This window comes from Aulonocara stuartgranti (genome assembly GCF_965226115.1).
Source record: "Aulonocara stuartgranti genome assembly, chromosome: 2".
NCBI lineage: Eukaryota > Metazoa > Chordata > Actinopteri > Cichliformes > Cichlidae > Aulonocara > Aulonocara stuartgranti.
In genome coordinates, this window is record NC_138940.1 from 38697653 (window position 1) to 38718692 (window position 21040).

Here is a 21040-nt window from a genome sequence, read left to right on the forward strand (position 1 = left end):
AATCCATACCACACTTTTTTCCACTTGAAAAAATGAATAACTTCCTTTTTCCACAGTGTTAGTCATTAGCTTGTGTGATGAATAAAAAGGCTTAACTAAATCTGAATCATTTGCTTTATTAAATTTCATGTTCAATTTCTCCAAGCCTCGTTAGTTACATACTCTTAACTCCTGAGTGAGTATGAGTACAGGCAAAGCCCTTTAAGTTTTTATTTTCCTGTGCAGCTTGTAAGCCCCTGAGGAGTTTCTCATCTTAAATTCATAGTGATGTTACAGATATATCACCAATGGAAATCAATGCAAAGTCCCAGTTAATCACAGAAAACCCCAGCGTTTTGTTTGATCTGAGTCTGGATCTGTTTCCTAACTCTGTGCTATACGAGTATGAGTTACCCCACACACACTGAGGGTAATATGAGTAATCCACTGTCCTACTATCTAAAGAAATACATGCCCTGTTCATGATAAAACATAGTGATTGAAACCATATGCGTTAAGGCATTTCTTATGATACAACCATTCTCCAATACACTGCACAAATGCAGAGTTATTCAAGTCCATAGGAAATGTGCCCTTGTGTCCTCGGGGGAGCCAGAGTGAATGGGAAGATTCAGGATCCACTGGGCTGGAGAAGGACTACATCCCACAGGGTCCCATGGGGAGAAAGACACAGATGCAGCATTGATCCTGCTGAAAAACACTGAATGGCTGGAAGCTTGAGTAAGTGTCAGGTTTCCCAAACGGAAACACCAAGCTAGGCTGGGAGGAAGATCAGAGCTATGAATGTAAAATTTGCAGATTAGCCTGGAGCATGTCAAATTAGCAGAACTAATGTGTGCTATTTGCCAATATTTTACATATTTTTTCTTTTTTTACCATGTGGTCCTGTGTCCTGAGTGTTTTGTGCAATAGCAATAATAACAAGTCTTTTTTTGAAAAATGTTGGGTAACATTTTGTTTTTCGATTTTTCACTATTATTTAACAGAACAAAAACAAGTAGATCCATTTTAGCTGTTAGAATCTGATATTTTATACATAATTTAATTTCAGTGTAAATAAATAACTATTAATTAACTGCTTGTTGATATCAATCAGTTAATTGATTAATTGTCTCAGCACTAAAGACGATTGAGATCTTATATTTAATTCTACTTGGGCTCTAAAAGTAATCACCATTATGTATCCTGGCATTTTTCGCCAAGATAATCACACCATAAATTGTTTTTATATCAGCACTTACCTTGAGCCATCGCTATAAAGGACAAAAGCCACCAGGAGGCAGATACTGCAAATTGCTGTGGACAAAATGAGGAACCTTCACAGTGGTCATCCAGTGGTCATCCAGGAAACAGTAACCACACATGAGAGGACCCTCTATGGACAAGACAGGATGCTGCACTGTAGAGGAAACAAAACAATCTCACCCCTGCTGCTCTTTGATTTGCGCAGCGTGAAATCACAGCCCTGTTTGTATGAACAGGAGCCGTGGCCACCCATCAGGTAGTCACTGTGGAGAGAGGTCCAAGAGGCCCTCATGAATTAAGGGAACATTCATAACGTCTCCAGGGAGGTCTTCTGATTGCCTGCAGCACTACTAATTGATTTAGTACAAGGTCGCAGCCTGAGTGACGGAGGGCAAAGGGAGGAATTTCCTGTTTCTGCATCTATAATTCAGTGGCTTCCTGTGTATGTCAGAGAGAGTGCTGTTGTATGAAAACACATTTAGTAATTCACATATGCCTGATATATATCTATAGATAGAGACACAGTATCCACCTTTAACTGAATTAGAAGTATATATATCAGCATTTCTGATGCTGTAAATCTGAGATTACCTGCAGCCCTGTCACCTTCACCTTTGTCAACATCGGCCATCATGTACCAAATATTTTATTATTAGATACTATCCAAAAGCTGCCCCAGAGGCAGTTTTTGTTCGTCCTGCAATACCTTTTGAATTTTTTCACAGTGTGTTTAGTGGCGACTTCTGTAGAGTACACAAATGTGATCTGTTGAGTTACATGCAGGTGACATACGTTCAAAGTGACATGAAAGAAACACAGAGAATGTAACATCACATTTGCAGGCGGATGATGAAATAAACCTTACATATAGGAAAATTACAAGAATTTAAATTTATATATATATATAACTGAATTTACCATGTATTAACAATAACCACTAGTGGTGTATTCTTCTGCAGCGATCATGTGCATCATTGCAGAGCAGATGGATTGCTAACATGGCCTGTTGTCAATAATCACTTTCGAAGTTTAAATGCATTAACCCTGCTCATCAACAATAGTGGGTGATGTTTTGTTTGTGGGAGCTGGTCTGTTAACTGAAGTTGTGTTGCATGGTGTGCAAGCTGTCCAAGTCAGCAGTCTGCCAACACTCCCCACTGCGCTGTCTCTTTGAAGGTCTGGTGGATTTCCCTCTGGTGTCTCAAGACTCTTCTACTAGCCACACAAACAGAGCGCCAGCTTCATGAGAGAGGCCTTTGTTTTTGTCCTTTTCCTCTACAATGCTTGAGCCGTCCTATTAGATTTGAACAAACACTGCAGTGTTTGAAAAACCTGTGATACAATTCCTTCAGTTAGAAGATGAAGATGGTCCATCATCTGAAACATGGAGCGGGGCTATTTTCATCCGAGGTATTTTAATGGCTAAGAAGTGTCTTCACAAATCCCACAAGCAGAAATTGCCTATATGAACCTAAAACCAATTTCAGGGTGCATATTAGTGTCCTTTTTCAAAAGACAGAAAGCAGCCCTTACTTTAACTTACTGAATATGTCAAACAATTTGAGTTTGAGAGCACCTCGGCTGGATCTACGATGGCCCTTAACTCCCCAGTGTCTGAAATAACACCAAGTCGTTTTTGTAACCTGTGGACTAGAGGAGAGAGAAAAAGAAAGGGTGCACTTTATTAGCTCTGAGCTAGACGTCCATGTCAACATGCAGACCTTTCACCAAGAAAAAAGGAAAGAGTGGATCCACACTGGATTTCAGAAAGCCTGAAGCAATCTGAGTTTCTCTTACTCAACCACACAGTGTGCCCCACTGGCACCACCCCCACATCCTCCCCTAAAAATTGATTCCCCATCACATTTAAGAGAAACATCTGTCACTTCAGGGGCCTTCATTCCATGTCACACTAAAGAGGTTTATGTTAACAAAATGCTAAATGCCTCCTGAGGAACCACAGCAGAATTACAGTGTAGGGCAGGGGTGCCCAATCCCGGTCCTCGAGAGCTACTATCCTGCAGCTTTTAGATGCATCCCTACTCCAACACAGCTGAATCAAATGGTTTGATCTCTTCAGCATGCCATCATGTTTGGCAAAGGCCTGATAACAAGCCATTCATTTGATTCAGGTGTGTGGGAACAAGGATGCATCTAAAAGCTGCAGGACGGTAGCTCTCGAGGACCGGGATTGGGCACCCCTGGTGTAGGGTGTGGGATTTGTTGGGTGGATCACGTACCACGGAGTTTCAGGCCTTAATCACATTTCCAGCTTGCGCTCGGATCCAACTTTCCATCCTGGTGGATTTTGCACCCCTAAGCTCAATCATGAAACTTTTTGGAATAGTCTGCTTTCAGTAAACACAGGCTTTCAGAAGCATTTCCATCTGGAGAATAAGACATTTACGGCATCTTAGTATAAACAGAAACACCTGATGCAGCAACTGATCTGTGCTTGACTTGTTTGTGCAAGATTGTGATGTGAACACTGAGTCATCTGGGAAATTCTGACTTGTGTGGGGACACCGGTGCACATGTTTTGAGCTTTGAACATGCTCTTAGTCGTTTTTATTTTTTATCCGTTCATTTCATTAACAAACATTAGATGTAATGGAAAACTGCTGCTAGATAATATACTTATTGTTTGTTCCAGACGTGGCGTTGCTTAGTAATTAGATTATGTCCTGAGGTGATATTGATGCCTAAGAATAACTCCTCCAATAAAAGTCTCCCCCGTCTTGCACAAGGCTTATGATGTGAAATAAATTTGAAAGATTCTAGAATATTTAATTTCAAATCCACCTGGAAAACAAATCCAAAAGTGTCGTTTTGCATACAAAATGCAGTCTGTGTACCGTACGTTCTAAAATTACAAATGCAATTATTTGTGAATATAACACGTGTGTATGAAGAAAATAGTTGCTGGATTATTTCACCCTGAAATCATAATGACGGGGCTTTACAAGACCAAGCCTCTCATGGGCTCTTTTTATGTGTAATCAATGGAAATTGTGAGGACTTCAAATAAGGACCCCCACCCCTGACCCATATGCTGGTCAAAGCATGTCCCCGGGCTCAATGGTAATGAAGGAGGGAGGATGGGTGGGCTCACTTTCACTTTTTCAGGCCATTTCGTTTGGGAGAGAGTCACTAAATTTATAGCTAACGTACTATTTTCTTTAAGTTGAAACATGGAGATCAAGCACCTTAACAGACTCACTGTGACAGGGTTCTGCAGACATTTTCATCTGAGATGTATGGAACGACAAACTTCTTATAATATAAAGGCTGTAAGTACAGATGGTCAAAAAAATGTAGGCTTTTTGAAATGATAATTTCACCTATACTGTATACTGTGTGTCCATTACATATTTACATCAATGATTTTCACACAGATCTCAGCCAAAAAAAGCAGCTATATAACAATTTGATATTCTCGTGTATCTGCTTGTTGTGAATGCTGCTGTTTATCTCAATCATCTTTGGTAAAACTAAGTGAAACTGGCTGAATAACAGAAGTGTCTGATCTCATTCACGTCCAATTTTCTGTGAAAGTTTCATATTGTAATTGGTTCACAAATGTGACCTTTTTAATGCTGAACAGTCCATCAACCAGCTGCCCACAGGATGTGAGCGAAGCCCTTGATATTGGAAAGTGTCTTATCTAGACAAGCCATCTTACTACCATGCTTATGGTTCTGACTTGCGAGAATAAGCTGCACATAATTGAATATTGTTGCTGCTTTTGCATCCCAGACTTTGAAATGCCACAGCCAAAAGAAAGTATTAGCCTCATCCAGCAACGATGTGTTGAATGTCCTACAAGAGATATGAAAATAAGATAAGATGAGATAAAGCTGAATAGCCAGTGTGTTTCAAATGCCTCATTTGCACTACATGAGTCAGACCATGTTTGGTCTCAGTGGGAATGTCTGGCTTGACCTTAGAGAAAGAATGCATCCAGGCATTCACAGCTGACCTCTTTCACATATAGCACAATGATCTTTTTTTTAATTGTCCAAGTCTTAATCTTGCAGGAACTATAAATATAAAATTCACATCCTATTAGCCTCAAACCCGAGCTGCGGAGAGTAAAAAGAACAAAACAACAATGGGTTGCTGTGCTTGGAAAATTGTCCAGAACAACAAATGCTGACACAAAATATTACATGAAGTCTTCATCAACTTATGCAGACCCCGCAAACAGGGCTGAAAGAGCAACGTTATCTCTTGGGTGGTTCTGTATGATGATATCTTTTTAAACTTGCCTTCTCCACCTTTTAATTGTTGGTTTGTTTGTTTGTTTGTTTGTTTGTTTGTTTGTTTGGTTGCTGTGACCTATTGACCTCTTGTATTAATTCCCTCCTATCTTTCTATTGGTGTCTTTTATTATGGTGGTACAGCTTTTATCTTGCTATTATTACCCATGTGCTGTAGTCATTCTTATTGGTAGCTTTTATCTATGAACATAACTCGTTATTTTTATTTATCCGTTATCAATGTTTGAACCTTTTATTGTTTTATGTAAAGCACTTTGGTATGCCCAAGGCTTTTAAATGTGCTCTATAAATAAAGATTGTTGTTGTTGTTGTTGTTGTTAGGAACTGAACTGTAAATGGATGCATATTGTTTCCATGTATAATACAAGTTTTTGATCCAGAGTGGGAGGTCTGGGGTTTGATCGCCCCTGGAGCGCAGAGTCTTTTGATGTTTTTACTGATTTCATTTGATTCTTATCAATAAACGTCTAATTCCTCAACACAAACTTTTTTTGGAGCTATTTCTCAACCACAACTAGACATCCATAAAACACCTCCAGGAAACAGTCATTCAACCTCAAAATATGTGCTGTAGTTTTCTGTTAGGAAGAAATACAAAAATCTGACAACCACATCAGCAACCCTATAAGACTGCAGTGGCAGACATGTACTACTGCTAGCGTCTGTACTTGACATCATCAAATTTGGGCACAGTAAACAGCACTAAAATTACCACACACCATATTAACAAATAAATAAAATGACTTATTACAGTTTCTTTGAAATGTCTGCTTAAGTTTGTGCTCTGGCCTGCTCTCTTGGGGTTGGCTTAGGCTTCTTCATCATGTGGTGGGGGCTCTGCCGGGTTTCGGGCGGTTCTCAGAGATCTGGGGTGGCTGGCCTCTAGCAGGGTCAGCTGCCCGCTGCCTCTGGTCTCCTGACACCCCTTCCCTTGGCTGTTAGAGCTCCGTCCGGGGCCTCCCTCTTCTCACGGCCAGGGTGGACACTTGGTTGTCATCGGGATACTTGGCCTCAGATCTTTAGCTCTCGGCTGCCGTGGATGGCCGGGGTCTCCTGGGTCTTTCGATGTCTGCCGCTGGCTCTTGGGGGGGATGGCATTATTGCAAACTCTCACCCTCATTTTTCAAGTACACTCTATGCTAAACGCTAACAGAGAGAGAGAGAGAGAAACAAACACAGCAAAACTGTATATTTGTTGGTGTACCTTCCTCTGTTTAGCCCCCCCTTCTTTTCTCTTTTTTTTCTCCCCTGCTTTCTTCTCTTATCTTTCACCATTCTGACCTTTAACCCCTGTCTCCATCAGGATAACATCCACAGGACAATAATCTAAATAATAAAATTAAGTAAATAAATAAAACAAAAACAATAACAGGAGCCTACAGATAGTCTACGGTGCTCCTCTTGGGAAAGCAAAATATGTTTGGCACAACAAAGCATTCAGACCAAAAGTCTCCTTGCTCCTGCTGGACTGGACAGGTTAATAAAACAAAACTGTGCAGTGTTTAAATTGAAGGAATTTTCCCTGTTCAGTTTTTACGGTTGTTTTTCTGTAGATCTTAACCATGCAGTAAATTTTTAACCCGAACAGTGCGATTGGCCTTTTCACTCAAACAGTAAAAGATGAAATGGACAATATGGGACCTCATAATGCTGAATCCACTGCAGATCTTTTAAGTGTATTCACAAAGAACGCTTAAATCAATGAGTTTCAGAAACATTAGCCATGGCTGGTGGTTCACTTGTGTTACTGCAGTCGTACGACCTCACAGCAAAGCTAGTTTTATACAAAAGAGAGTCTGCTGATAAAGTGGACTTGCTCTCCATTCTTCTGTCACAACACTGTCTTATTTCTACTGTATGTCTTGCCGTACTGTAACATTTGTGATTCATAAAACCTCCGTTTGGATGATTCATAACTCAATTCTTCATGTTCCATTCCACAGGCTCAGGCTGCACAGCAAGATTTATACGATGCCGTGGAGGTCTTTAATGTTTCTCCCTGAAGATGAATGTGAGGTTACTGGGCTCCCCCACAATGTTTCAAAAGTTTCCCAGATGACTACATGGCAGAGGTACTGCTGACACTTTGTACTATTTTGACTTTAACCAAGGAAATGGTTTCAACTGAACTCAACCACATAAATCTCAAACACTGATCAAATCCAACAGTTCACTCAGCAGCGATGTTTGTGTTGTTAAACTGTGTTTCTCTCGCGTTTATTTTAATGGAGGGCGAGCTAAAGTGCTATAACCTTACTTCAGGTCGGGTGATTTCACATGGAGCAGTCATTCATCAGCTAGGTTGTGGTGTAGCCCTCCAAGGCAGCAATGGTATCCATTGGGTTAACCAATCTGGACAGTGCTAATGTAGGCTGGAGATTGTTTCCATATGGGGTCCATTTCAAACAGAGTCAGCTTCATTTCATAGTTTGACCACTTCAAGCAGGCGATGTGAAACAACTTTCGCACTACCAGTCATAAACAAAACAGTCGACCTTTAACCTTAGCGTATAAATCACGGACAGGTAGCCAAAACATTTCACAATGTTAAGGTTTTAACTACCTAACCCTTTACTTTCAAAGCTGAATAATACATTACTTAAGAAAAATAATGTAAAATTATGACAGCTGTGTTCCATAAATCAATATAAAAATATTGATTTAAGGAACACAAGTAGCAAAATAAGGCAGAGAAATTAAATTATAAAACTTAATCAGATTTTTTTACAGAAACATCCCAGACTGAGCCAAATAAGAATTAAGATACTTTGTATGAAATTAGGCAAAACTGCAGCTAATAGAATAGCAAATAACTCAGTCATAGTCATTTCAACACGTTACATCTAAATCACAGTAAGTGCCATTGGGGTATACCTTTATCTCCAAAACCAAAACCTGACAAAACCATTTGAGTTATTCTGTATTCTTTTGTCCAGATTTGTAATTTATGCACCTCTGTGTAAGACTGCAGCAGTACAAACCTGCATGGCCTCTCAGGCTGAGAGAAAAGAAACCTCTGCAGTACAAATGTGGAGCCATTTCAAGTAAGACTGAATGTTCCCTACACATAACATTAACAGTAAAATGTACCATCTTTTATCTCTTTAAATAAAGTCAAGTACTCTCCCTCTTGTATCTGCATAATATGGCAAAGGCAGGATAAAGAAATGTGCTGCTTTTATATCATTGTAGTCTTTAGTTTGAAGGGGCTTTTTGTACTTGTCAGAATAAGAGACTCATTCTCTGAATAGTAACAATTGCCTTTCATAAAGCTTTTCCCACTTCCTTTTTTCCTTTCCTCAAACACTTTTGTCACTTCCCACTCCTTCAGTCCTGAAATGAGCCTCTATCTGCCCAACTTCTGTCACAGCAGACTGTGACCTCTCTTTCTTTACTTGAAACAGCCAGGCTCTGTGATGTGGAGGCCTACAACTACATGCCTGGCTGCGCGGGATTGACCGTTGCAGCGGGCTGCCACAGCAAAGACGACATTTCACAGCTACAAAGCTCCTGCAGCGTTTCTGGAATCGCTTCACAGGGTGACAGCTGATGGTGTGGGAGCTTCAACTGAAGGATGTGACCAGAGGTCCGACTTCATACGGTGCTAGGTCCCAGGTGTGCATCGTTTCACAGACATAATGCGTTCTATTATTTTCCATTTCTCTTACATGCATCTGTAGTGAATAAGCGCTTGATGTAAGTGCAGCAAAGAGCAGATACTGGAGTAAACACAGGCTGTTAATGGAGAAATGTCAACCATGTACAACCAACAGAGGAAAGAACAGAATATAGTCAACTTTAGAACTACACACTTCAAATAAATTCATTGTTATTTAGCATCTTAGATTCTTAGTGCCCATATTCATAGTGATGGAGTGACAGGCAGTCAGCAGTAGATTACCATAATTGACTGCTGGGGGTTTTGTGCTTGTTTTTACTACTAATTGAAGGATAATTTGAGAACATAATTTGCTACAACATTTGCTATATTTCTCTCATTGTCAAAAAATCCTTTAAAAAAAATCTCCAAGTGGCAGTAACAGCGATTGCCATTATTAGTCTTTGGAGCTGCTGTGGCTCACTGATGTGTTTTCAATAGTTTTTAGACAAGAATAGAGCTCTAACCACGGTGAAATAAGATAAATGTGGTGTTAGACACATAGCAGATACTTTGCAGAAGGATCAATTCATTGCTTTTGGACCTTTAATGGAATTTGTCGAGGATAAAAGGGCCCAAAATAAAAATTAAAAATAAAAAAAAGACAACTGCTGAAGACCTAACCTCTTTGAGAAAGACAATTTGACTAAGTTAATGCAAAAGGACTGAACAAATATTTTACAAGTACAATTTTCAGCAGCAAAGACAGGAGGCGTGTAAAACAAATAAATGACTCAACAGACATCCAATTTCAATGCTTTATGCCAGAGCAGTAAAAATGACAACTGCTAGGCTCCTGTTATATTTAAATTTTACATGCGACTTACAAAGCCATGTTCTCCTGTGCCACTGCGCTGATTGCTAACTGAGAAAATTGTCGTTCAATATTTCCAATCTTTGTTGAGCAGCTGAAAACACTGCGATTTGTGATTACAGTCATTGTTGTGATATTGATTCACGTACAGCAGCAGCAGCGATTTCACTCATATGGAACCGTGGTCTGAAATACAGTTCTCAACAAAGGGCAAACAGTTACTGACAAAGCAATTTTCCACTCAAGGTCTCCATAATGCATTAAGTAAGGTTTAACTCAACCCAATAGATCAAGAGGTGGAAACCAAACTATATATTCACCGGCTGGATGTCTCCCATATGACAAGGCTGTAATTAGGCCTATAAATAAAAAGCCTGAACAACACTGTATGCATAGTCATGTAAGAAACATATATTAGGTAAAACAGAAGCACCTATGAACCAACTGACTTTTGCTGAACTGCTTTGTTTTCTTTAAGAGTCTTTAGAAACAAATGTTACATTAAGTGAACTTACATGTCAAACACATTGCAAACGCCAATTTTAACAGTTTTTCTTTGGCTCTTTACTCCCAACACAACGGATTACAGACAAAATACCTACACTATAGGATATAGACCTGACCTTGTGCTAAAGCTGCTCTTATCCTCTTACTGTATACATCGGTGGTGAATGAAACTTCTATTGTGACAGCGGTGCTGACAACAACAGATAATGAATGTTTGCCAGAACTCCAGTTCAATTCTCCAGCTTCCTGGAAATCTGCTGGAGGAAAATAAGCCATTCTTCCAAACGGCATCCCATCATTTGGTGTTTTGATGATGGTTTTACAAGTGCTCTCTAACTCTCCAGTGTGTGTGTGTGTGTGTGTGTGTGTGTGTGTGTGTGTGTGTGTGTGTGTGTGTGTGTGTGTGTGTAGACCTGCTGATTGTGAGGGCAGCAATATGTGCCTCTTGCATCCTGAGGATGGTAGATTTTCACCTTGGAATAGATCACCTACTTCAGGATTGCAATCCAAGGACAAAGGTGACCACCCAGAAAAACTTTGTATTGATTTGGAGTGATGCCAGAAAACTAAAAGGTTTCAATCTTTACTCGTTTTTCTTCAAGTAGAACGAATATTTGGGATTGGGTATAGTTATCCTTGGAGAGTAGTAGTATTTTTACAAGTTGTCCATATAAAATAGCTTGAGAGAGTTCCCTCGCTGGCTTCTCTCTCTGCCTCCCTGTGGACAACCAGAAATCCAGGAAATATTCATGTTACACTACTGCTGCTTGCACAATTAGCCAAGCATTATTCACTCAACACTTAATAAAAAGCCATCACCGTGCAGTTCAAATAATTTTAAAAGGAGCTCCAAAACATCAATTTGACAGTTTTAAGTCCCCGTGTGTTTGAATGGCACGCACTTTCTTTGTTCCACTGTAAACCACCAGTGTGCTGAAGTGAAAAAAAGAACAAACATCAGTCTTACACACACACAGGCGTACATCACACAATTTCTGTGACTGATCTCTAAAATAAGCGCTGTGTGCCAACAGGCCATTTTCGACACACATTGAGACACCAGTGAAATGCAGATCATAGTCTGGACTGGTCGTTAAATCTTCCGGGCTTCATGGGTGCTGAGCGTGGTGGCAGGAATGGGAGGCGGCTGAGAACAATATGGTCAAGTCTTTCATCAGACATCTGTCATCTCATCTTCCATCTCATCTCCCTCTGTTTCACCTTCTGCCACACCTTCTTCTTCCTCTTCCTCCTCGGATGTCACATCCAATTCATCCATCTGGGAAACGCACTTTGGACACGAGCAGACAAACAGGTAGTTCTCCCTGTGAAGAAAGTGTCCCACTGGTCACATTGTTTGCACCTCTGATAACAGCTCTTTTTAATTAGAACCATTCTGCACTTTGCTGTTAAGAAAATCTTGGCTTTTTAAGTGGCTTCTGTGCACAAAAGCAACCGACTGTTCAACACTGTAATTAATACTTCCGGACCACAACACCATCCTGTAATGAAACGACACCTTCTCGAGACTGAGAATTAACACAGGATGCTCTAACACCATCATGCATCTCAGAAACTTGCAAAGAAAAAAAAAGCTGTTGGATCATGCTAATCAATGAGCAGAGTGAGCACAGGAGTAACCATCAGACCCACTAGCCTATCTGCTTCGAGACATCCTATTATTGCCTGGAAGGCTTTTTATTGATCCTGATGGAATTCATAAGAGTATGACCCCGTTCAAGTGCAGTATCCCAGGGATTACAGATGTTTACCTCAGAATCTTATGTCTGCTATGTCGGCTTCGGTCCCGCTGACAGCAGTCCAAATAACTGATGCAAATCTCCTGAAGATGGAAAAGACACACACACATACACGCTCCTGAACTGGCTGAAGAATCCCAACATCAATATAATATTACTGTACCATAACAGTTACAAACTACTCGTATTGCAATTTTTCCAGATTTTGCACAAAACATTTTCCCAAAATGCCGTCGCTTCATCATGCAGGAGGTCGCTCTGCCCTGCTCTCTCGCTCTCCTGGTACAAAACGCTTCAGTCTTCGCCAGCATTCAAAGGAGATCTTTGCTGTGAAAGTAGCACGGCCGCTGTGACATTACTGTGCCGCGCGGATGCAAGGCTTCTCAATCTTTCTGACAGCTTGACTAACCCGCTCCAATCCTTAAAGTCTCAGCCTTCTAATGCCCCCTGACAAGGGGGCACACAAATGTTCTGTGCAGTCTATTTCAGGCCAGAATTTATCACTCAAAACCCAGACGTGTCAGCTCACCTCTCCCTGGTTGATGTCACAGAGAGCACTGAGGTGAAGGAGGAAATTGTTGTCGGGGAACGACACCTCTGCGTTGGGTATGCAGCTGTGGTTACCTGCAGAGGTCAAAGAAGCATATGGTTGTGTGTGTGTGTGTCAGGGGAGGTTATCATACGGCCTTTTAGCCCAGACCAACAGCATCTTTAATCTGAAGTAACAGTTTTCATAAGAGAGACATCATCAGCACTTACATGAGCTTTGAAGCAGAAAGAGTCCAGACCCCTCGCAGTTTAGAAAGTCTCCGGTTTCTGCACAGAACAGACAAATTATGCATATTTCTGACCTTTGCTTGGATACGCACGGGTTTATGTAACAACCACAGCATTGGTCAACACACATATACAAACTAACTCAGACAATTCAGCCGTCGCAAATCTGCTCAGTTGAGACAAAAAGAATTTATTGTAGAAAATACTGCAATACTGAGATAAAACTGACCTTTTTCAATGTCCTTGTACAGCTGGTCAATAAAAGAGTCCAAATGCTCCCTCTGCTGGGCAGGAAGCTCAAGTGCATCGCAGGCATGAACCCACTGGCTCAGAGAGCTACGTTTGGATAACAGAACATAAAGACAGTGGAGTGTTAGAACCATATTGAGCCCCAGTGTTAAGCTGGTTAAAGGTTGAAGTGATATTTACCTGGTGCCAATGCCTTGTCCGTTGGTCCCCACCAAAGCAAACAGAGAACGGAAACCCTCAGGGACAAACCACTGCAATACAGTCACACCGTTAATCATCCACGCAGGGAGCTGGCAAATTAGTAACTCTTTTGGTAATTAATACATTTTTTTCCTCTTTGATTATACAAATCAAAGAAACTGTCAGAAAATAGAGCAGTCAGATTTTCACTTCAAGCCCAAGGTAACTAATACAAACAATTATAATGAGGAGAAGAAGAAACCCCTCACATTTGACAAGCTGCGATCAAAGAACAGAATTCCCAGAAAAAGTCTGAGCGTCCGTTGGAATAAACCAGATTTTGATTACTCAGAAATTATGACGTAATCATAATTTAAGTCTTTTTCTTTAAACTAAGCAAACTGACTCATATCATACAAGTAGGGTGAAGGACATGGTTTTATTTACTTGTTTTTGATAAAGTTCAACCATCAACTTGCTAAACCAAGTAGTACGTTCTTTTCTTCCAGCCTAACTCTGTTGCTATGGCATTATTTACCTGTACAGGGAAGGGTTTGCTCCATATGACCAATAGTGAACATGGAGCTTCACAGTTCTTACAAAGGCCGCAAACAAAGACGGTATAAAGACATGAAGGTAGCTTCAAGGTGCAAAAGTTAAGCCAAACCCAGGAAGCGCCTTGAACCTGCATTCTATCTCAAAGCTAACAGATGGCGACAGCTGTGGTTGCAAAAAAAGGACTTCTGATCCTGTAGAAGTGAAAAACAGCATTCTGTTTCTACCTCTGCAAACACGTTGGGCTTTATCATTTCAGGTCATATTCAATAAAAGAGTTGATTCTATTCTGTAAATCATCAGGAGGATTATCCATGCTATGGTCATTGAAGATTTGTGACAAATAAGCTGGTTGAAAGGAACAAATCTGCTCTGGCTAAAGCCAAGAAGGAAAGCTGCAAAAAGGTCAATCGTGAGGAAACGTATCAAAACTATTTTATGCATTTCATTATGAAGTCTAAACAGAAAACGAGCCGTTTCATGCTGAAACTGTTGTCATGTTCTTTTGAGACATTTTGAACCCAAAAACACAGGCAGGTATTTATAGTTCATTACTTTCTCTTTTTGTCGTTTCCACAAATTAATGTACTATTATTATTTAATGTTGGACCACTGTTGTGTCTCAGTGTTGCAGGAAAACTTGTAAGCGAATGGGATTGTCTCGCCAAGTATGAAGGCGGGCAGTACTGCACACTGGCATCGTATTATGGTGAAAGTGTTTGTGCCACATCAGACTACAAGGATATAAATAGTATTTTCTTGTCCTATAGCTTAAATAAAATATCCATATATCTTAAGCAGCTGAAGTATTGTCCAGCATCATCATCTGGACCAATACTGGGCTCTGGGAGCATGTGAGGGCATTTTTCTCAATTTTCCTGTGATTGCCAAGTGAGATAATAATGATTACAGTCACTGGGCACTAGGTTTTCATGTGTTCAAAAAAATAATTAAATAAATAACCTGTAAAAATGATTTAATAGGTCGAACAATATTAAGGAGGCAAAGGCGGCCAAATAAATCAGAGCTGTCAGCTCTAATTCCACCAGTGAGCAGCTTTAATTAGCTGTCTCGAGCAACAACCGCTTTCTGTGATATTTTTGGCAGCATTCTCTAAAAAAATGAATGAACGCTGGATTGAAAACAAGAGGAAACAACGTGTGCTGTGGCTTCACAGAACATACTTACCCGGCCGAGACGGTCGTCATAAAGTGCTTCTGTAAAAAGGCTGTGCAGCAAGGCCAACTGCCCCTACAAAAAGACGTTGAAATAACTTCATGTAATATTTTACATAACAGAAAATACACATCACTTGTATGTTTGACGCCTGGCGTGTGTTGCTTACTCGAGCTGTGAAGAGCCATGATCACCATAACAGCATGACACTGTGTTTGAATTTGAACTTTTGACTTTTTGTACCTCAATGAATTCACACGTCAGGCAGAAATAAGAAGAAGGTAACTCACTCTGAACTGTTCTCCTAGGAGCTTATGGGCGATCTCCTCTTCCTCGTTGGCTGTCCGGCTGCAGAAGTGAGTAAACAGCTTCTGCAAGTGTGCTTTATCTTTGGCCTGGAAAACATAAATAATGTTTTGTGACTTACTGAATATCTCCCACACACCTACTTGTGTTTTGCATGGTTTGTTTTTGGGTTTTTTTTTTGAAAGGGTTAAACGATAGTACTCATTCAAACCTGCACGAGTAATCTTAACATCCTATAACAGAAGTCAACACTTTTTAGAGTTTTCAGAAACTAATAACCAGGACTTTTAAAATGAATACATACATCACACTGTGATTTGTTTTCTGTCAGTCTGGTGAAAAGAGGAAAGTCTGCAAACATTAGTCTAGTGACCCTGTGACCTTTCAAAAGTTAACATGTAGCTTTTCTTGTTTACAGCACCTGAATCGCAGCAAAGTTCATTTCAAGCCAGCAATAATTTCATATAGTTTCATTTAAAAGTGAAACATTAGCAACACAGAGGTTTTTTTAAAAAAAAAGGAAAATCTAATCAGGTGCAGCATATCATGTTCCTTTACAGAGAAGCGTTTGTATTACATCTCTAATACTGAGCATAAGTACAAACACTTGAATATTTTCAAAGCTGTAAATCAAAAGTCTCACCTGTTTTACCATAGCTACCATTTTGGCCATAAGCATGATGCTGGAGGTCTCAGGGGGATAATGCATACTCCTGAAAGAAAGCAGCAGTAGGTTATTGGGGTGAATTAGAAAGTCAGCGCTCCCAGAAGATGAACGTTTTTAAAATGCTTCCTCACCTCCATGCATCTTTGAGCTTGTTGATGGGGTGATCAGGATCTTCTTCAGAAGGACCCAGACACAGAGCCTGATGGTACTGATCTGCCGCTGCCTGTCGACACTCGCTGCTGCAGTACATCACCTACAGAGGGAGCAGAGGCCGGGGGATTGACCCCAAACAAAAACATTCGAAATGTTAAACTAATGAGGAAACTGGGTTTATGGTTTATAATTTCTTGAATCTGCGGGGCTGAGTAAAGCACTATGGCTTCGTGTTTTTAAATCACTGCTTTTACCAAGTTCGCAGTGACTCCGGGGATAAATTCATCACCGAACTCTTTAATCCCCATTTATGAGTTTAAGTTTTCTTTGGAGAAATCAGGAAAGTTATGACTTTCTGGAGAATGAAATTTACTGGAGCCAGTTTTGAAGTTAATAAAGGACATAAAGCATTTCTGGAACATCATCATCATCCATTCTGAAAAGCAGATCTGATAAATCTGCATCCAGCACTCGGTTATACTGAGAAAGCAGTGAGCATTAAAAGTGAAGGTGTAGCGCTTCAAAAGCCCCAAAGCAGAACGGCATGAAATTATGTTTAGTTCACTTTAATATAGTCTAAGCGTTGCCTGCCTGTTTGCTTGTTGCAGGTACTGTACAGGCTCATTTGCCACTTTATTAGGTACGCCTTGCTAGTACTGGGATAGACTCCCTTTTGCCTCAAAACTGCCTGAACTCTTTGTGGTAAAGATTAAAAAGGTGCACTGTGGTCATACAGGGGGTTGGACATGGTCAGCAACAACACTCAGGGGCTCAAGGAATGCCATAACATACCACCAACACCATTACACCCTCACCAGCAGCCTAAATTGTTAAATGTAATACGGATGCATCCGTGCTTTCATGTCATTTATACCAAATTGTGACGCTACAATCTGTATGCCTCAACAGAAACCGAGACTCAGACTAATCTTCTGTTGTTCAAACTGTAACTTTAGTTTCCCGAGTGGTACCCGGTGTGGTCTTCTGCTGCCGAAGCCCATTTGCTTCCAGTCTCTGTAAAGCCTAGAGAAGGTTGTCTGGGCAAATTCCAGTAGATCAGCACTTTCTGAAATAGACCAACCCACCTGCCACCAAAAACCTTTCCACATTCAAAGTCATATAAAAGTGACGTTACTACAATCTGTCTTCTGTCCTCCAAGGTGACCACCCCCATACAGATTAATGACATGATCAGGATTAAGTGCTCGGGACTCCTCAGCTCTATCGCTTAAGAGATTCAAATCTGTGCTCCAACTACACCATTCAAAAACCCTCCATTTTTGTATTTTTGACTCATCCTTTGGTGAATTTTTAGTTTCTCGCATCCAAATAATAACCAAGCCCTTTCTCGAACAGGCATTGATCCTCTACTGCAAAAGAGGATTAAATGTATGCTCTTCTAGTAATGGGGGGGCATGTATTTACATTTTCATGTGACCTTAGCTTGGCTTATTGACTGGGTGTTAGTAGTGGCCTCTAAAGATTGATTAGCAAGCAACCACCATTGATGTAGCTGAAGCTCTTCCTTAACCACTGCCAGGTTAAAATCAATGTTTTGTATCTTATATTGACCTCACCAGTTGCTGTGAGGGTTTTACTTTCACAAAAAATTGCAAGTTATACTTTTTGGTAGTGGACTGTACTAAAATAGATTTACCTGGCACTGAGGGCATGCTTGATGCTGTTCTGGGCGTACACGGCACAGCTCAGGATGAGGAAGGCTGAGTCCAGGGATGCCGCTAAGTCTTCTCGCATTCCCCTCTGCAGTCTCCAAAGCACGTAAGCAGTATTCACAGGCTGTTGGGGGCATGATGGTAGAGCCGGTGAACAGAGATGACATCACAGCAGGGCAGCATTGAGATGATAAGTTTCATTGTAGATCCACATGCAGTATACATGCAGATTATTTTGTCCAGTTAGTCCAAAACCTCAATAATCAATGAAAAGATGCAATTATAAGTCTTATAAGTGCTTCTCTATATGTGCATCAAACATCTCACCTTTATATTTATACAAAGTGTTCCACAGGAATTGGGCAGAGACGAGAGGCCGCTCAATGAAAATGGTTTCTCCCTTCTTTATGCTCCTTTTGGCAAAGAGACCCTTGCCCTGTAACATGAATAACTAACTGTTACTGCAGCCTTCAGTCACTACAGAAAAGTTATAGACTATGAACATTTTACAAGAAATTAAAATGTAAATCACAGTGGGACCTAAAATGATTCATTTCTTAATCACTATGTTTAAGAAAACTCATAACTTGCTGCAGCCCAAACATGTTTTTCCCCAGAAATTGTAAGTTGTTGTTTTCATTTTTTCATCCACCAATCACACATCAACCAATCAACATGAGTAAAAACTGTAAGGAGGAGGAATAACATACTGCTGCATTCAGTCCAGACAGACCACTTAAAAAACAAGCACCACCATTTAGAGTCCACTCAGTTTATTAATGCGACTATATTAACAATCCACTGGTATTTGCATTTATAACAGCTGATTAATGAAGAGTAACAAAGTAAAGAAGAGATGGCAGAAGTGCCCTTTCTAGCTTGTCCTACAGAAATTCATTCAATTTTGTGTGTCTGAGAGATATCTCTAGATAGATAGATAGATAGATAGATAGATAGATAGATATCTGGCTGTTACAGTAGGTGAGCTGGACAGGGCGTAGAAGGTCATCAAATGAAAAGCGGACCAGAAACTGCTTCTTTGTGCAAGGAGGGACAGGAGGAGCGATGGAAGAGGCCTACAAAATGACCCCCAAGGGCTATTCTGTGCATGTTACTGACTAAAGTGCCATAAAAAGACTCCATGAGAGCCCAACATGGTTTAGCGGGACCTGTGCTCACAGGCTGTCATCCTCCAGAGAACACCAGAGAAGGCAGGTCCACCAGGGGCTCCATTCTCATTCACAGATGATGTGACCTGAAAGCTGTGGAAAACGTCATGATGCCTGCAACATCACGTGTCAAGAGAACTGATTACATTTGTCTATTTAAGAATTTCCTTAAAAGAAGAAGAAGAGGAGAAAAAAAAACACACACGCACAGAAAGACCAAGTTAAAGACGTGAACTTGTTAGCACTCTATCACAGTTATTATTATTAGTGGACATGAATAGTAGGGGTAATTTTCAGCTAGTAGTTCTTATACTGTGATATTAGCGAGCTAAGCTTTGGTCTCTGGAAGCTGCTGTCCTAAATTTTCCTGAAGGCAACATAGAAATCAAACCCTTCATGGAGGATTTAGACAATCATTCAATCTCCACTGTGTGTCATACATCAGCCAGTCGTGCCTGGCTGTGATCCGCACTGACAGCCGACATGCGACTACAGCACCGCCGCTTTAAATCTGTGTTCAGCCGCAGATTTCTTCTAAATCCATTTAATATGAAAATCACGGACAACTCTGACCTTGACATTGTCGATAAATCTGACTTCCACACAGCTGGACACTTTGCCGGGGTCCACGCAGAAGGAAAACATGTCATCCACGGGAGCAGCCATGTTTCAGACGACCTTTCAACTCTGACGTTGACGTTTTATCTGTGAGACAGGCGGCAGCGACCTCTGGTGGTGAACAGAAAGTTGCATAAATGTTGAGAAGGGTCTGCGATTGGGTAGCTGTTGTAAGACATTCCGCGCATGCTCAGATCATGCGCTTTGAAATTAACGGGAGTTTTTGTTCGTTTGTTTATTAAATAATCTGAAAACAGTCGAAATTAAGCAGATACAATACGCAGTCTTGACACAGACGGACGTTTTTAACGGTGTTTGGGACTGATGATATCTGGCCATGAAGTTAGCTTAGATGTGCAGACTGATTCGGACAAAAACCTTTTTGTCTTCTTGATTTATGGAGGGGACTTTGGATGCCACTAAAAGCAAAAAAAATTAAAGTGTCGACTTTTTAGAAGCGAAAAAAAGCGAGTGTGTCCAATTAGTGATCAGGAGGGGGAGGGGAGAAGTGTCCCCGGGACAAGTCCACAGTAAATATAATAAAAGCATGCAATACTGCAAAGATAAAACACTCAACATGGGAACACAGCAAAACATGCAACTTCAAATAAATAAATTTTTTTTTTTTTTAAATCCACCCTTCCCCCGGATGACATAAGGACAAATTAGTCAAGTGAATAGAATAGAATAGAATAGAATAGAATAGAATAGAATAGAATAATCCTTTAATTTTCCCACAAGGGGACATTTGGTTGTATCAGCAGCAAAACAAAAAAACACACATATACAAACAGAGCAGGACACAGAACAGAAACACAATTTTTACATATTTACATCATGGACAACAGTTACGAAAGCAGAGCACTGTACAGTTATTAAAATTAAATTACAGATACGTGGCAAACCCAGGTTGTAGTGTGCAAACAGAGCAGGATACTGAAAGATGTTTAAATAGTTGAGAATATTTAGAATAATTAGAAAAGTGCAGATTGTGTGATTGTATCTGTGCATTAAAAAGTAGATATGTAACTTTCAATAAGTTAGTGTGTATATAAACTGAAAAAAGTAATGTGCAAGTTATAATAATAATAATAATAATAATAATAATAATAATAATAATAATAATAATAATAATAATACATTTTATTTAAATAGCGCCTTTCAAAGCACCCAAGGACACTGTACAACAGATAAAAACTGGAAATATACACAATGATAAAAATAGAAGATAAAAGTTAAAACATACAGAAATT

At 40.2% G+C, this 21040-nt stretch overlaps 1 protein-coding gene across 1 annotated transcript; it reads right to left on the minus strand.

Moving 5' to 3' along the window:
* Positions 1 to 10932: 10932 nt before the first annotated feature.
* smyd5 (SMYD family member 5) lies at positions 10933 to 19875 on the minus strand. Its single transcript, XM_082557353.1, has 13 exons — positions 19743 to 19875; positions 18328 to 18436; positions 17985 to 18124; positions 16306 to 16427; positions 16151 to 16220; positions 15492 to 15596; positions 15214 to 15276; positions 13471 to 13541; positions 13271 to 13377; positions 13024 to 13080; positions 12794 to 12888; positions 12277 to 12347; positions 10933 to 11829 (listed from the first exon to the last, which is right to left on the minus strand). The coding sequence occupies exons 1-13, from the start codon at positions 19833 to 19835 to the stop codon at positions 11679 to 11681; spliced, it is 1254 nt and encodes a 417-aa protein (XP_082413479.1). The 5' UTR covers positions 19836 to 19875; the 3' UTR covers positions 10933 to 11678.
* Positions 19876 to 21040: the final 1165 nt, after the last annotated feature.

Bases quoted from the DNA above. Each gene is read 5' to 3' on its own strand.
- smyd5 (XM_082557353.1), bottom strand. From the start codon at position 19,835: ATGGCTGCTCCCGTGGATGACATGTTTTCCTTCTGCGTGGACCCCGGC. The intron at 15,597-16,150 runs GTGAGACTTTTG...TATGTTTTCCAG, and splicing joins TGGTAGCTATGGTAAAACAG to GCCAAAGATAAAGCACACTT. The intron at 11,830-12,276 runs GTAAACATCTGT...CTTTCTTCACAG, and splicing joins AGCAGACATAAGATTCTGAG to GGAGAACTACCTGTTTGTCT.